This window comes from Elephantulus edwardii, unplaced genomic scaffold (assembly GCF_000299155.1).
Source record: "Elephantulus edwardii isolate Elephantulus edwardi_28Jun2011 unplaced genomic scaffold, EleEdw1.0 scaffold00056, whole genome shotgun sequence".
Lineage (NCBI taxonomy): Eukaryota > Metazoa > Chordata > Mammalia > Macroscelidea > Macroscelididae > Elephantulus > Elephantulus edwardii.
In genome coordinates this window covers 7293516-7310842 of record NW_006399806.1, presented here as the reverse complement: position 1 = coordinate 7310842, position 17327 = coordinate 7293516, and the positions used below count along the sequence as shown (strand labels likewise).

The window sequence follows — 17327 nt, the reverse complement described above, 5'->3', positions numbered from 1 at the left end:
CTCATTTTATGCGAGGGGATTTGAAATGCCATCAATTTGTTTTGATTAGAAGCCTGACACTTTCATTATGCACTCTGCCACTAGGGTTCCTTGGAAATTCACTTTGGTCTCACTCACTGCTGTTGAGTTGATTCTGATTCATTGATACCCTCCATTGGATGTCCAAAGCTGTAAAGAGTCATGAGAGGAAACAGACTACTTTCCTCAAAGCAACTGGTGGATTAGAATCACTAGAGATGCACAACTTTTGAGTTAGCAGCACACCTTGCTGTGGAGGACATAGTACAACGGCTTTATAGGATTCCCCAGGCTATTCTCTTTATAGAAAATGAGTCTTCATAGTGGGATGATAAATAACTGGGCTGTTAACTAAAAGGTCAGTGATTTGAAGCTTTCACCTATTTTGTTGTTTAACTTTAAGAGGTCTGTACCCGTAAAGATTTTTATTTTAGGTGCCATTGAGTCGACTGTAACTTATAATGCCCCTGTGAACAACAGAGCTTACCCTTCCCTTATCTTGTGCCTTCATCACAATCTTTGCCACACTCAAACCGATTGTTGTAATCACTGTCAATCCATCTCACTGACAGTCTTCCTCTCTCGAAACCTCCTACCTTTCCCAGCATGATGTCTTTTTCCAAGGATTGGCAACTCTTGAGCAACATGCCCAAAGTCTGTGAGATGAAATTTCACTGTCTTTGCTTCTAAGGTACTCTGGTTGCACTTCGTCCAAGATAGATTTGTTCTTTCTTTAATCCTTGGGATAGTTATTCAACACTTTTCACCAATACCACAATTCAAAGGCATCAACTCTTTAACTATCTTTCTTGTTCATTGTCAAGATTTCAGATGCACAGAACCATGGCTTTGGTCAGATACACCTTAACACACCTTAATTTTTAAACTGATATAGTTGTTCTTTAGCACTTTGGAGGGGTTCGTGACAGCAGATTTGTCCAGTGCAGCACATCTTTTGATTTTTTAACTGCTCTTACCATGGATGTGTGTTGACTGTGGATTCAAGCAAAATGAAATAGTTGACAATGCCAATATTTTCTCCATCTATTATGATGTTAGAAGGGGTCGTGGTACTAGGGATATTGTAGCTAATATTAGATGGATCTTAGCTGAAAGCAGGGAATATCAGAGGAATGTCTACCTCTGTTTCATTGATTGTGTAAAGGAGTTTGACTGTGTGGATCTTAACAAATTGTGGCTGACTCTGAGAAGAATGGGAATCCCAGAACACTTGATCATGCTAATGTGAAACCCATACTTGACCAGGAGGCAGTCGTCAGAACAGAACAAGCAAACACTGCATGGTTCAAAATTGGGAAGAGTGTAAGCCAGGGATGTGTCCTATCTCCACACCTTTTCAATCTGTATGTAGAACAGATTATCTGAAAGGCTGGACTGTATGAGGAGAAGTGTGGCATCAGGATTGGTGGACGATTCATCAACAATGACACAACCCTGCTTACTGAAACTGAGGAAGACCTGAAGTACTTGCTGCAGAGGGTTAAGGACTGCTGCCTTCAATATGGATTAAGGCTCAATATCAAGAAGATAAAGATTCTCATCACTGGGCCAATTAGCAGCATCAGGGTGTATGGTGAAGAGATTGAGATTGTTCACAGTTTTAGTTTTCTTGGCTCCAAAATCGACACTTGGCACTAGCTGCCAAGAAATTAAAAGAAATATTGCAATGGGAAAGTCTGCTGTTAGGGACCTCTCCAAAGTACTAAAGAGCAATGGTATCACTCTGGAGACTAAGGTGCTCCTGTTACAGGCCATAGTCTTTTCAATCACTTGCTATGCATCAGAGAGCTGAACAATGACTAGGGAGGATAGCCTTTGAGCTGTGGTGTGGAGGAAGAGTATGGAATGTATCATGGACTCCAAAGAAAACAAACATGTTTGACCTGGAGAGGGTTAAATCAGGCTGCTCCTTGGAGACAAGGATTCTGAAGCTTCAGCTGATATACTTTGGACATTTGCAAGGAGGGACTGGTCCTTTGAGAAGGACATCATGCTTGGGAGGTTGGAGGGACAGCACAATAGGGGAAGACACTCTATGAGGTGGATTGATTCAGTGATTGGGTAATTGGGGTGGGAGTGTCAGAGACAGTGAGATTGGCACAGGACAGAGCAGGGTTTAGGGCTGTTGTACATAGGTTCACTATGAGTCACAAGCGACTCGACAGCACATAGCAACAACAATTATGATGTCGTCTACTCACCCAGTAGTGAAGTTTCTTTTTCTTGATGTTGAAATATGATCTATATTGAAGGTTATAATAAAGATTACAGGCTTGAAAACCAGAGTAAAGGCAGCAACTTTCCTCTGTCCTAGAGTATTGCTATGAGACAGAATTAACTGGATGACAGTGAGGTGAGTTTTGTTTGTCTTTGTAGAAACAAGTCACCAGATCTTTCATGAGGGTGCACTATCTACATTGTTTGTAATCTAATTTAAATCTTATGTTAAATTGTTTAGTGGATATACTTAAGAAATACTTAAGGAAACTTAGGGACATAGGAGCATTTTAGAAGTCAAATAAGCAAGGAATGAAATAGTGAACATTGAGGTTTAAAAAGGAAGGTTTACTCTTTTGTGGTTTTATTGTGATAGGTTCACTAACCCAAGATGGGTTATGTAAGAAGTGATTCAGTACAGTTTTCCAAATGGATTTCATTGAGTTCCATCCCAATGAATACAGTGATGATAAACAACAGTGCTACTTATTGTTGAGAAAATATAAACAGAAAATTATGCGATGAATATGAAAATTCATTTGCCTACTAATAACATTTAGAAAATGCATTCAAACACATTTAATTTGCTTAAACCTTATCTACAGTTCAGCCACTTATTGCTTCTGCCAACTCTGATAACTCTACGAGTGTTGAGATCAAAGGCATAATATCTTGACCCACTGAAGAAAATGAAGACATCTATTTTTTAAAAAGAGAAAATTCATCGAATTAGTCTACAGATATAAAATTTCAGATATTTTCAATTGAAAACCTCTCTTGTCTTAATGTAATATCCTATTGGAATATATTATTAAAAGAAATCTTAAAGCGAACTGGGGGGCCGGGGGAGAGGGCTGGGCGGGGAGAGAAGTGCAGCAGTGGGTGGATGGAGATCCAGATTCTCTGTAGATGTTCATTAAAATTATTAAAAAAATAAAATAAAAGAAAATAAAGAAATCTTAAATAGTTATTATTTTTTTTCTACTTACGATCTTGATGGAAAACAGCATCCACTTTACTACTTTCTATTCCGTGAAAAGTACTTGCTGTACTTTTGGGATAACCTGGTTCCATGAATTGTCTTTCACTATCATATCTGAGGAAAAAACATTGCACACTTAAAGTATATCTTAAAAACAAGTATAATATATCATGAAAGCAGTTTTCTTTAAATTGCACATTCTTTAAAAGTTCTTTCATATATATTTTCTCAACCAGTCTTCACACTGTTCTCTTTACAAATATTAAGAATGGCTACCTTCTCTCAAGTGTAAATGCACATTTTGAAAAGATGAATGTTATTAAGGAGCAATGGTGACATAATGCATTATGTGTTGGATTGTTGGTGGTGGTTTGAATCCACCAGCTATTTGGAGGAAGAAAGATAGGCAGCCCCCTACCATAAAGATTTACAGCCTTGCAAACCCAGTGGAAGGTCACCACAATTCAGAACTGACTGAGTGACTGTTGAGTGGTTTAAAAATGGTTACAAATTGATGCAGTAGCTTTAAATTAAGAACTTATAGTTGCTAAGAGTTGTACTTAATTGATATAACTTGTCTGGATGTATAAATGAAAATAAATCCAACTTGAGCACCAGACTGGGTAGCCATTATATCTGAGTGTTAGAATTTAACTCAGAAAAGAGACTCAGCCTCCTTTTTCTCTTCCTACCTACCCTAGTGTTTCTTTTAAGGTTTGCTTTGTCCTTGGCATAGAACCCCCTGTGCCACTAAGCATTTATATTAATGAAAATGAAATTTGCAACAGCAAAAGACTAACAATCACAATATATTTTTTTAAAAAATATTCTTTGACTAAACTCTGTCTAGTGATTTAGGGGTAAAAACGAGCACTGCAATCCCAAATTCATGCTGTTTGAATTCACCAGCTCCTCTGAGGGAGAAGGATGGGCAGTCTCTTTCTGTGCGGTTAACTGCCTCTGAAAACTTGCTGGAGGGTCACCTATGTATGGGCTCCCACTACAAGGCACACAACAACAACAACAACAACAACAACACTTGATAAAGGAGCCCTGATGTACTGTGTTAAATGTTTAGCTCTTGCTCTTTGGAAGAAGGATGAGCACCCTTCTTCTGTAAAGCTGTGCAGCATCAGAGCCCTCATGTAAGTCCACTATGAGTTGGAAGCCACTCGATGGCAGTGAGTTAAGTTTTTTCAAAGACCACCTAGACGTTTATAATCTTCAGATAGCTGATTTTCTATTATCTTTAGTAGTTTGTAGAGAAGGTAAAGAAACACAGATTTCAACTTTTGTTGAGAAAAACCAAATGTGTCTTACCTCCAGAACTGATTGTTTACAAAGAAGTGTATTTTCCCCCTGTAGAAAACAGCGGCATCGATAGCTTGGATGCTGGTGGGGAAGCCATACTCTGATATGTGCCTGGGGTAGCCTTTCTGGATATCATAGCCATTCAGAGCCCAGTATTGGTTTCCTGGTTCAAGTTAAATGTTAGATAGAGTTCTTCTGTTTGTACAGAATAATACACACCACTTATACCAAAACAGCATAACAATTAAACACATTACAGAACAAATAGTCTTGAAATGAGAAAGACGATAAAATTAAGACTAAGGGCCTATGATATGCCAGAAATGAAAATGTTTTAGCCTGATATTCAAGGATGTTTCTTCTCACATGACTTCCATATAGAGGCTAAATTGAAACTTGAAGAGATCTTAAAATATTATATCTATGTGGATGTGGAGAAGCACTAAGGATTGCCTAGTGTGATCTGCTCATTCCTTGAACAAGAAAACCGAGGTTTGAAGAAGGTACTTGACTTGACATGATTACAGAGCATTATGGTACAGAAGCGGGTAGGGTCAAAGAAATGGACAATTACCTTTAAATAAGAAAACTAGATCCCTATCAAAGTCCTCATAAGCAGCCTGTATTCCGTTCGCCAGGAATGGCCAGAACAGAGAGATGAAGTTTAGTTGGACACTTCGTAGCTGAGGATGCCTCCTCCAGAAGTATCTAAAAAAGCATGAAGAGGGGAAAAGAATTACACCACCCCAAACCCCTCTGTTTAATAGCTAGTTTCTGTAAGTTTTAGATGGTAATGACATGTCGTAAGATTTCTGGGAGAATATAACATAATAATTAACAAAATTCCCAGCCCAATGCCCATATATCTGACAGAGTTGATGCTGGTATCATGTACTTGTTGAGCACTTAATAGTCCTCAGAGTTGTCCACAAGCGTAGTGTTATTTTATTCCATTTTGCACTGTCCCTTCCTCATTAGTGTTGTTCATTATTGTTTCCAAAAACAGATAAACTATATAGCCATCAACAGCTGGCAACAGCAAACAGACTAAATCTCTGATTACAAAAACAAATCAACAAATGAATGAACAAGATTCCTAAACTAGTTTTCATAAAATTGATTTTAACTCTTGGCAGACCCATGTGTTGCAGGGTCAAACTGTGCTTTAGGGGTTTCAGGACTGTGGTCTCCGGAAGAGATGCCTTTCTTTTAATGTACCTCTTGCTTGGGTTCACATCATCCTTTAGGTTTTAAGGTAAATGCTTTAATGTTTGTAACACCAGGAGGCCAGTTTTTAACTTCATCATCACAAAATAGTGCAAGGAAGCATGAACATCCCAGGCAGTTAGAGAGGCCCCATAGCCAGTGAAGGCTCCAATTTACTAGATTGATTGTGTTAGGAAAATGTGATAACCACTACACTATAGAAACAATCACTAGATTAATTTTGAGTAGAATTGAATGCTGGTTTAGTGTTAGGTAAATCCAGCTATGGAGTTTTCAAACAGACACAGTCCATGTCTATTTACGTTACTCCAAAAACTATCAATTTTATTAATCAATCTTTTTATTCACTCCCAATATATTTTGTTTTAATTCTCCAGAGAACACTAAAAATCCAGTGAAATGAGTATGTGTCAAAGTCAATAGACAAATTGGGAAACGTGTGACTTAATTATAAGCCAATTTTAAATTACGCCAGTAAGGGAAGTAAAAATGAGAATTCAATCATTTACTTGTCTTTAAAGAAGAATATTTCTCCTCGGAGTGTAGTGACAGCATCAAATGTTAATTTGGGGTCACAGGCTGTGGGAGTGCTTGGCCCGGTGGGTTTAATAGGGTTGCTTGAAGGCCCTGGTTGAAAAAAAAACAACAAACAAACAAAACATAGTACGGCTTTTTAAAAGCAAAGTTAAGCATGCCTACTATGGTACTACAGATACTTTTCAGGAAGATGCAGGATTTTTATGTGAAGAGAAATGTCAGACTATCCCAACAGGTATTAAAATAACTATAGATTTGGCCTTCTTATGTTTTTTTTTTTTAAGAATCTATTTTTATTAAGAAGAATGATGATCTTCAGAGTCAGTTTCAGGTTAAGTTGTGAATAAATTGAATTTTAATTCCATTCTTTGTGGAAAAGGAATATCCTACTTCCCTGCATCTCTTTCTCATCGTTCTCATCGTTTCCCTCTTCCCCCCTTGGTTTCACTCAGTAATAATTAACTCCTCCTCGCTTCCCAAACTGGGAAAGATCCAGTTATCAATCTTATACCACAGTGTAAATCTAAATTGAGTTTTAGTCATATATATATATTTTTAAAGTATTTTTGTTTGAATGGTTACCCATGGTGGACAGTATTTGGTGAAGCTCCCTGATTAAAGCAAGCTTGAAAGCAGTAGTGGCATCCACTTCCACAACAGCTTGCCTCTGGAAACCCTATGAACCTGGAGAAAGGATGACGGTTACAGAGGAGGTGTCCAGGACTTTCATTCATAGGGTCGCTATGAGTCACCTGCGACTCGATGGCACTTAACAACAACAACATTTTTGCTTTACTCATTTTGTAGACTTAAGGGCTATGGTACTAATTAAGAGAATTTTTAAAAGTATTGGTAAGCAAAATAAGGAGGTTTGCAATACTTTTATATTCATGGAAGAAATTCCATGGTTGTGGTATTCTTGTAGTCAGGCAGCACCAGTTGGTCTGAGGGGAAAAGCTGGGCAGTCTCCTCCTGTGAGGTCTGCAGCCTTTGAAAACCCACTAGAGGGTCAGATTTAAGTCAGTTTCAACTTGATGACAATGAGTGAGTGAGTGACCCCATCAGATTAGAGAGTGGTTTTCTCCACTCCACTCCACTCCACTCCACTCCACTCCACTCTAACTAACTGAACACTAAGCTGAATGATGGGCATTCAAACTCACCCAGCAGATTCATGAGAGAAAAAAAAAATCTGGTGACTGCTGTAAAAGGGCTGCCTAGAAATCTCTATGGGGCTGCTCCACTCTGTCACTTAGAGTTGCTCTGAGTCAAAACTACTCTTAATAGCAACCAACCAACCAACCAACCAACCAACCAACCAACCAACCAACGAACACTCTTCCTTGTTCTCTTTTCTTTCTTACAAAGAATTGGAGTGAGGAGGACAAGATGGAGAGATGTGGTGGTTGGACCCAGGCAGTACAACACAGCCCAAAGTGCTAAAACCCTCTTAGAAGCACCAGTCACATGCTTAAAAACAGATGTTCCCTTTACTCCCCATTTTCTGCTTCTATTCCCTTCTTGTCTCCACAGACAATTTTTTGCCTATTTCCCCACCCCTTTTCCAGCCCACCTTGTTCCAGATATTCTCACACATATAACGTATAACGTATATTCCTTTTGGACAGTTATTCCTATCATCTAATGCCGTGTTCTTTAACCACTCTTTCCCCCTTGCCTTCCCAATCCCACCTCATGTCTCTCCTATTTTATAGCAGTAGTGATATGCAGTATTTGTCCTTTTGTGACTGAGATATTTCACTTAGCATAATGTCCTCCAGGCCCCCCAATGTTGTGTCACGTTTTACTATTTCATTGGTTTTCAGTGCTGCATAGTATTCGATTGTGTGAATGTCCCACAGCTGTTCTAGCCATTCCTTTGTTCGTGGGCACTTAGATCACTTCCTTCTTTTTACTATTGTGAAGAATGCAGCAATAAACATGGGTGTACGTACATCTTTAGTATATATTCTTGAAAAGACTATGTTTTGCTTATCTATTTTTAAAATTTTTATAAACCTACATAGCTATGTAATACAATTTACATAGTGTATAATATGTATCATTTTGTTTCTTTTTAACTAAGCACAATGTTTGAAAGAGTCATCTGTTCATTGCCATAAACACATCTGGTTCACTGCTTCTGACAACTACACAATACTCCAGGGTCTGCATCTATTCCATTTTATCTGCATGCTCTCTTCATGTTAGACCTTCAGTGTCCTTCCAACTCCCTTCACCATAAACTATACTGAAGGGAACATCCACATGTCCTGTTGTAGAGCTATGTGAGATTTTCAAGGAGAAAAATATACTGAGGGTCAGAATAGTATCAGAAGAGACAGCTATAGATTTGTTTTCTGTTTAATCTATAAAACTTGGAAAACAAAGAGGAGTGGAGTGAGGGTAGAACCTCAAATCAAACTACTGCCTTCTAGAGACAACTATTAGGGATGATTGCGGTGCATTTATTCCTACCATTTTCTTCAAAGCAGCAATGGGGGCTGAGCTCAACATTTCCAAGCCCCTTTCCTTAGTGTTGTGTTAGCTACAGGTAACTTTCATCAGTCTGGTTGAAATTTTTCAGCAAAGGACATATAACAGAAGTGCAGAGTGAGAGATGCTCAGATCCTGAGTTGAGGTCTATTCCCAGCTCCCACTGAGCATTAAGTTGTGTTCCTCAGGTGACCTTACCGTAGATGGCCTGGATGCCATTGATATCATCTTGAGGGAGCAAGTATGTGCTGGGATCTGAGAAAGCATAGGTGGGATACATCAAGGCACCAGCATCAGAAGAATGGGAGAGCCCCAACGAATGGCCAAATTCATGAGCAGCAACAAGAAACAAGTTGTAATCTGAAATGAAATTGGGCATGGTGAGTGGTTCTATGGGCAATGGAAATATAATCTCAAAGAAAGTAGCTTTCAACTCAAAACTGCCTGGAAGAACAATTCTCCCAATTCCATCTTTCCCACATTCCTTTCAAGTACACAAAGAAAAGGAGATTGAGGGGAATCAAGCTCAGAGTCCCAGGCTGAGGTTTGGTGCGTATAAGATTCTGATCAAATCTAAGGACCAAGGAAAGCTGCAATAATTCAATCTCCACATTTTATGGCTTTGGACCTCAAAGTCAGAGAAATGATAGTCAAATCTCTTGTTAGTAGTTAATTATCACAAGTCACACGTGTGCTTCCGAGCTCTACTTCTCTTGTGCTCCTACACCAAATCTCCTTCAGCCTCTCAGGCCCACAGTCTCAGTGAATAGTTTAGAAGGCAAGCCAGCTGGGCAGTGGAGACCCGGATGTTTGGTGGACTCATTTTGGATCTCCCCTGATCACCCAAATCCTAGCACTAGGTCTTCACTGTTAGTGAGCTCTCCAGACAGTTTTAGGAAAGGGAGAAACCCCTTATTGCTCTCTTACCCATCTTTTTTATTATGCTCCTTCTCCTGAAGGAAGTGGTTGGCAATGTGGAAACATATCACTGAAAAGGAGCTTTGGAAAATATAATAACAAGATGGAAAAGGTGTCTACTCTTTTATAAATACTTGAACTCTCCTTTTTGTCCAGTTGGAACCAGCTCATAACTGACACTACAACAGATTTTTGGAGGCTGTGAATCATATGCTAGGAGGCTTCGCAGTTCTCTTCTGAGATATAACGGGTGGATTCAAACCACAAGAAGGGCACCACCTCTGGGTCAGCCGTGCACCTGTCCAAAGACTATGCCAGTAGGGCAATTTTTATAAACAAACTCAGTCATTCCTGATTTTTTTTTAAAAAGAACGCTTTCCGAAACTTTACATTTCAAAATATGAAAAGCTTATCTTTGTTTTGAGATTTTAAAATTTAATGAAGGTTGTTGTTGTTGTTGTTATGTGACGTCGAGTCGTTTGCGACTCATAGCGACCCTATGTACAACAGCCCTAAACCCTGCTCTATCCTGTGCCAATCTCATTGCCTCTGACACACCCATCCCGATTACCCCAGTCACTGAATCAATCCACGTCATAGAGGGTCTTCCCCTCCTGCGCTGTCCCTCCACTCTACCCAGCATGATGTCCCTCTCTAAAGACCTGTCTCTCCTTACAACATGTCCAAAGTATGTCAGGCGAAGCCCCAGAATCCTTGCCTCCAAGGAGCAGCCTGGTTTAACCCTGTCTACGATGAATCAGTTTGTTTTCTTGGCAGTCCATGGTACATTCAATACTCTTCTCCAGCACCACAGCTGCTCAAAGGCGTCAATTCTCCTTCTATCCTCCCTAGTCATTGTCCAACTCTCTGATGCATAACAAGTGATTGCAAAAACCATGGCCTGTATCAGGTGGACCTTAGTCTCCAGAGAGACACCGTTGCTCTTCAGTACTTTGGAGAGGTCCCTAACTGCGGACTTTCCCAATGCAATACGTTTTTTGATTTCCTGGCTGCTGGTGCCAAGAGTGTTGACCGTGGAGCCGAGCAAACTGAAGCTGTGAACACTGTCAATCTCTTCACCATCCATCCTGATGCTATCGATTGGTCCGGTGGTAGAAAATATCTTAGCTTTTGTAGGTTATGTGGTCTCTGCCACAACTATTCAATTCTATGGACTGAAAGCAGCCATGGACTAGATGGATACAAATGAGTGTGAACTTAATTCAATAAAACCTTATCTTTGAAAATAATGTCCAGATGGGAATTTACTTATGCTCGCCATAGAAAATAATGTCAATAAATAGTTTCGGGCTATTTAAACTAAATTAACTTGATCTCTTAAAGTAGCCAAAATTTTCATTGGTCAGTTTAAATATTACAATTATTTGGATGTGGGCAATGACTACAGCATAGAAAAGGTTCCTTGAAAAGCTACATGTGGACAGAGTCTTTGCTAACTTACTTTGAGAAGTTGTAGTCCATGTTTCTTCCTCATCAAAATGAGCATCCCCTCCGATACCTTGTCCCGGTTGAAAGGCATGAGCAAGGATGCCATTGGGTCCATCAAATGGAGAGTTGTCTCCATGATCTGAAAGAGAACAGTTCACCTCATGTTCTTGCTGATTCTTAGGTTAGCCATGAAAAGTGAAATTTGGGTGATTGCTTTGAGAGTACCTCTCATGACGAAACCAATCTCGATGTCTGCCTTTTCTTTGAAGATCCTGGTGAAGGTCAGGGGTGACGCACCACTCCATACTTGAAAGGCTTTTTTTATAGCTGTTTCCACATCAGACTCTGCTAAGCTTGAGGGATAATTTCTAATCCTTCAAAATGAGGTGTGGGAAAAGGTCATTATTGTCTGAAAGGACTGGTTATCAACAGATGGATTTGTTCTGTCTTGGAGGGGCTTGCATTCATGATGTGCTGCCAGTGGGGACGATATAAAAAATGGATGTAGGATTCTGGGTTGAGGACAGGCATGGGCTCAGGTCTGAAGTTTGAACTTATCAATTCCAAGATTTTGAAAAAAGTTACTGTATGTCTTTAAGGTTCAGTTTCCTTGTACATAAAATAAAGACAATAAAATAGCACCTCTCCCATTAGGTGTTATGTGGATTTAATACAGGTATAACTCAGTATTTGGAACATAAACGTTTTTAAAAATTTGGAAAGTGGAGTAAAGTGAAAATTCTGCCAAATGCTGATTTATGTCTGTGTGTGCACAACACTTCGAAGAAACTTCCTTTCCGGTGCAGTGATGATTTTGTTGAATTACATTATGGAAGGAGATTGTAGTGCATTGCACTTCTGTTGTTATCAGATGCCATCAAGTTGACCATAACACATAAAGACCCTAAGAATGACTGAAATATGTACTATTGTGTTCCATCCTCACTATCTCCGCTATACTTGAACCTATTGTTACAATTGTTGTGTCAATCCATATTGTTAAGAGTCATCCTCTCTTACACTGACTTTCCATCTTTTTAGGTATGATGTTCTTGCCCAATGACTGACCCTCCAGACAACATGCCCAAAATATGTGGGATGAAGCTTTATCATCCTTGCCTTCAAAAAGTACCCTGGTTGCACTTTCTCCAAGACTAGCTTACGGTAATTATATCATATTATATAAGGTAATCTACTCTACTCAAGGCCCATGGCAGCAGTTAGACTAGTGTTTGACTAAACTACGGGGAAACAAAGCCAAGTCTAGCTGATAACATTAACCACCACAGATCATTATTATTATCATCAAGATATATAAACAACTATGATCTAGGTTCTTGACAGTGATGATTAAATAATTTTTGGGTTTTTAAGTGAGTGCTCCACTCCAAAATGGATTATATCTCAATTTAAAGAAATAAAAAAAAATCCTCACCACTGACCTACGGGCAATTTATAGATACATGGAGAAAATATTAAAATTATCAATAATTTAACCTTACTTTGATCCCTAGTCAAAATCTCTGGTATTAGTAGTCAAGAAATCAAAATACATGTTACATTGGAAAAATCTTCTGTCAGGGATCTCACCAAAGTACTAAAGAGTAAGGGTGTCAGCTTAAGGACTAAGGTGCTTCTGATACAAGTCATGGTCTTCTAATTTACTTAATATGCACTGAGAGTTGGTCAATGACTAAGGATGATAGTAGAAGAAGAATTGATGTGTTTGAGTTGTGGTGTTGGAGATAAGTATTAAATACCTCATGGACATTGATAAAAGAACAAACAAGTCTGTCTTGGAGAAAGTGTGATCAGGGTGTTTCTTAGAGGCAACCCTGGTGAAACATGGTCTCACATACTTTGGGCATGTTGTTAGGAGAGGAAGTCCTTGGAGAAGGACATCATGCTAAGAAAGGTAGAGGGGCAACAAAAGAGAGGAAAACACTCAACAAGATGGATTGAGACAGTGCTTCTAATAACAGATTCAAGTATATCTGAGATAATGAGGATGGCACGAGACAGAGAGAACTTCATATCTGTTGTTTATTGGGGCACTGTGAGTCACAGTCAACTCGATGACACATACCAACAATAAGTGCTTAAAAAGGCAATCTCACTTCAACATGGGTATCTTTAGATTGTTGATGAAGAAAGACAAAATGTGGCAGGCTTTGGGATAAAAATATTCCATAAACTTCTCAATATTATTCTCATACTAAGTCAGTAGGATCTTAAACTTCACCAAAGTTGATATATCTCATTAGGCCTAGAATAGTGGCTGGCACATCTTAAGAACTAGCTGACTAAATGAATTCTGAAACTCAAGAAATGTCACCTGTAGGTCAGGTCCGTGTGTTCCCACTTGGGGTTTCCTGGGGTCAACATAAAATCACCACTATCAGGCACTCCACAGCGAGGCTTTTCCATTATCTCCAGGGTTTCAGCATCTGGCTTCCCTGTTACTTTCAACCCAAAAAACTGCTGCATTTCTTTAAGCTTTTCCACAATCATGGTAGTGCCGTTTTTCCTTTCAAACAGAATTTGAGTCTTGGGCAATTGGTAGAATTTTTCTAGATAATTCTGGGCAAAGACAAACACATAGAAGTATCTGTCATGACATTAACTTCAATTCTTTGGACATTTTACATTACTTTCCAAGTAATTTCAGAGAGTTATTGAAAGAAAAGAAAAAGAAATTATTTCAGAGATCAAACCATGTGGTATAGTCACAGAAACAAAAACATAAATTTCTGGGTTGACAATGAGAGAATAATATCTACTCGAAAGGATAACCATTCCCTTCAGTACTCTAGTTAATGTTCACGCATAAAAACATGTAGACAATAAAAATAGAAGACAATTGCTACATACAGACTAATAATGAGATGGTCTTATTTTTAGAAAAGAAGAATTAGAACCAGCTTTTCTTAACTTCTCTTGACATATTATGTAGATTATTTTTTAGATCCTTATTGAGATTTTAATGAAAGTTTGTGAAGAATTTAGATTATTTCTTTTTATTTCCTAAATAAATGCTACCATAGGGAACTCTGGTGGCATTCTGGGTAAACATATACACTGCCAAGTTAAAAACATGCAGCTGGAACACACCATCTGTGGGAAAAAGATGAGCAATCTCCTCCCATGCAATTAATAATCTTTGAAAACTCACTGAGGGGTCAGCCCAACTCAATGGCAATGAATTTTTGAATGAAACAGACCGTTGTCTGAGATGGCATTCCAAATATTTTTTTCCCAGTCAGTAGGTTTTATTTTCACCTTTTGAAAAAAAGTTCTTTATGCACACAGGGACTTAATTTTTAGAAGGTGCCACTTGTCAATGTTATCCTCCCCTGGTTGTGCATTTCTGGCTCTATTTGTAAGCCTATGTATACCATTTGTTCCCATACCCAAGAAAGGTGATCCAACAGAAGTGGAGATTATTGAACAATATCATTAAAATGTCTGCAAGCAAAATAATTTTTGTTGTTGTTGTTATATGCCATCAAGTTGCCTGTGAGTCATAGCAACCCTGTGTACAATAACACTAAACCCGGCTCTATTCTGTGCTAATCTCACTGTCTCTGACACACCCACCACCATTACCCCAGTAACTGAATCAATCTATCTCATTCAGGATCTTCTTCTCCTGTGCTGTCCTTCCACCCACCCACCCACGCATAGCGTCCCTCTCCAAGGACTGATTCCTCTTTGCAACATGTTCAGTGATGAAGCTTCGGAATCCTTGCTTTCAAGGAGCAGTCTGTTTTCATCCTCTCCGGGACAAACCTGTTTGTTCTCTTTGCAGTCCATGGTATATTCAATACTCTTTTCCAACACCACAGCTCAAAGGCATCAATTCTCCTTCTATCATCTTTAGTCATTGTCTAGCTCTCTGATGAATAGCAAGTGGTTGCAAAGACCATGGCCTGAATCAGGTGCACCTTAGTCTCCAGATGGATATCATTGCTCTTCAGTACTTTGGAGAGGTCTCTGACAGTAGACTTTCCCAATGCAATATCTTTTAATTTCCTGGCTGCTGGTGCAAAGAGTGTTGACTGTGGAGCCAAGTAAACGGAAGCTGTTAGCAATCTCAATATTTTCACTATCATGATGCTGCCAATTGGCCCAGTGGTAAGAATCTTTGTTTTCTTGATGTTGACATTCAATATGTATTGTTTAATATAATTTTAAAAAAATGACTAGGATAGTATATTGACAGGAAACTATGAGAAGTTCAAGTTGGGGTTAGAAGAGGCAGTGGAACTAGGGATAGCATTACTGATGTCAGATGGATGCTAGCTGAAAGAATAGCAGAAGAATGTCTATTTGTGTTTTATTAACTATGCAAAGGCTGTGTGTATCCTAAAAATTTATGGCTAACATTGAGAAGAATGGTAATCCTACAACACTTAGCTATGCTAACGTGAAATCTATACCTAGACTAAGAAGGTGTTGCTGAGTGGAGCAAGAGGAAAATCTACAGTTTAAAATCAGAAAGGGTGGGTGTCAGGGTTTCATTCTTTTTCCACATCTATTCAATCTGTATGCTGAGAAAATAATTTTAAAAGTTGTACTCTAAGAAAAAGAATGTGGCATCAGGATTGGATGAAGACTCATCATAAAGATGACATAACTTTGCTGAAAGTAAGGAGAATATGAAATGTTTGCTTCAGAAGATCAAGCACTGTAGTCTTAGGCATGGATTACATCTTAACATCAAGAAAATAAAAATCTTCACCACAGGACCAACAATCAACATTATAACAAATGGAGAAAGGATTGAAGCTATCAATGAGTTAATCTTTCTTGGATCAAAACTGCTTCTTTACTCCCCACCCCTCCGCCCCCCACGATCCCTCCAAAAAATGCTTGGTACCAGCAGTCAAGGTATCAGGAGACATATTGCATTTGGCAAGTATGTAGTCAGGAACTTCTAAATGCTAAAGACCAATGATATAAATTTGAAGACTAAGGTGTGCCTGTTAGTCCATGGTGTTTTTAATCACTTGCTATGTATCTGAGAGCTGAATAATGAATAAGAATGACAGAAGAAGAATTGATGCCTTTGAGTTATGTGCTGCAGAAGAGTAGTGACTGTCCCATAGACTACCAAAAGAACAAATAGGTATGTCTTGGAAAAAGGGCTACCAGAGTGTTTTTTGTCTTTGATACATTGAATATGTAGCTAGGCAAAGGTACGCCTTGGAAAGAGACATCATGCTTGAAAAGATGGTAGGTCAGTGAAAGAGAAGAGGAGCCCCAATGAGATTGACTGACATGATGACTTTAGCAATGGGCTTTAGTGTGTTAGAGATGAAGATGGCACAGGATATGGCAAGGTCAATGATTCATAGGTTCCCTATGAGTCCTAATTGATTTGACAGCATGTAACAACAACAACAACAAGGGCTTCTAAGTTGGTCCTGTTTTGTCTTTTATGGTCTTTGTAGTTTTGAGATTTACCCCTAGGTCTCTGGTCCACCTTGGAGTTTATTTTTGTGTATAGCGTGAGATGTGGATCCTTATTCAGTTACCTGCAGATAGATACTCAGTTTACCAGCACCAGTTGTTGAAGTTGTTGCCATTCCTCCACTTAGGCTTTATTTCCCTGCTGAGTGTCAGTTGACCGTAGGCAGATGGGCTAATTTTTGGATTCTTGATTCTGTTTCATTGATCATGTGCCTGTCATTGTACCAGTGCCATGAAGTTTTGCTTATTATGGTCTTGAAATCAAGAAGTGCTATGCATCCCACTTCATTTTTGTTTGTTCAGAAATGCTTTGTACATTCTGGATCTATTTATTTTCCAAATAAACTTGCCAATTGTCATTTTTATGAATTTGGAATCTGTACTGGGATTGGGTTGAACAGGTAGATTGCTATGTTGAGTCTTCCTATTCGTAAGCAGGGAACATTTTTCTCTTTGGTTAGTTCTCTTATTGTTTCTTGTAATGGTGTTTTGTAGTTTTCCTGATAAAGGTCTTCTGTAACTCTTGTTTTATTTTGTTTACCTTTCAGTCAGAACTGACCCAAAGCTGACCCTCTGGTGAGTCTTCAGAGGCAATTAATTGCACAGGAGGAGATTGCCCATCTTTCTTCCAAGGAGCAGCTGCTGGGTTCAGCTCATGTGCCTTTGGGATTGCAGCACA

The 17327-nt window shown here is 38.9% G+C and overlaps 1 protein-coding gene across 1 annotated transcript; it reads right to left on the bottom strand.

The window, feature by feature from the left end:
* Window positions 1-2851: 2851 nt before the first annotated feature.
* On the bottom strand, window positions 2852-13753 carry MMP8 (matrix metallopeptidase 8 (neutrophil collagenase)). Its single transcript, XM_006887305.1, has 9 exons — window positions 13512-13753; window positions 11402-11550; window positions 11190-11315; window positions 9008-9169; window positions 6286-6403; window positions 5124-5257; window positions 4559-4712; window positions 3246-3352; window positions 2852-2955 (listed from the first exon to the last, which is right to left on the bottom strand). Exons 1-9 carry the CDS (start codon window positions 13685-13687, stop codon window positions 2852-2854), a joined length of 1230 nt encoding a protein of 409 aa, XP_006887367.1. The 5' UTR covers window positions 13688-13753.
* Window positions 13754-17327: the final 3574 nt, after the last annotated feature.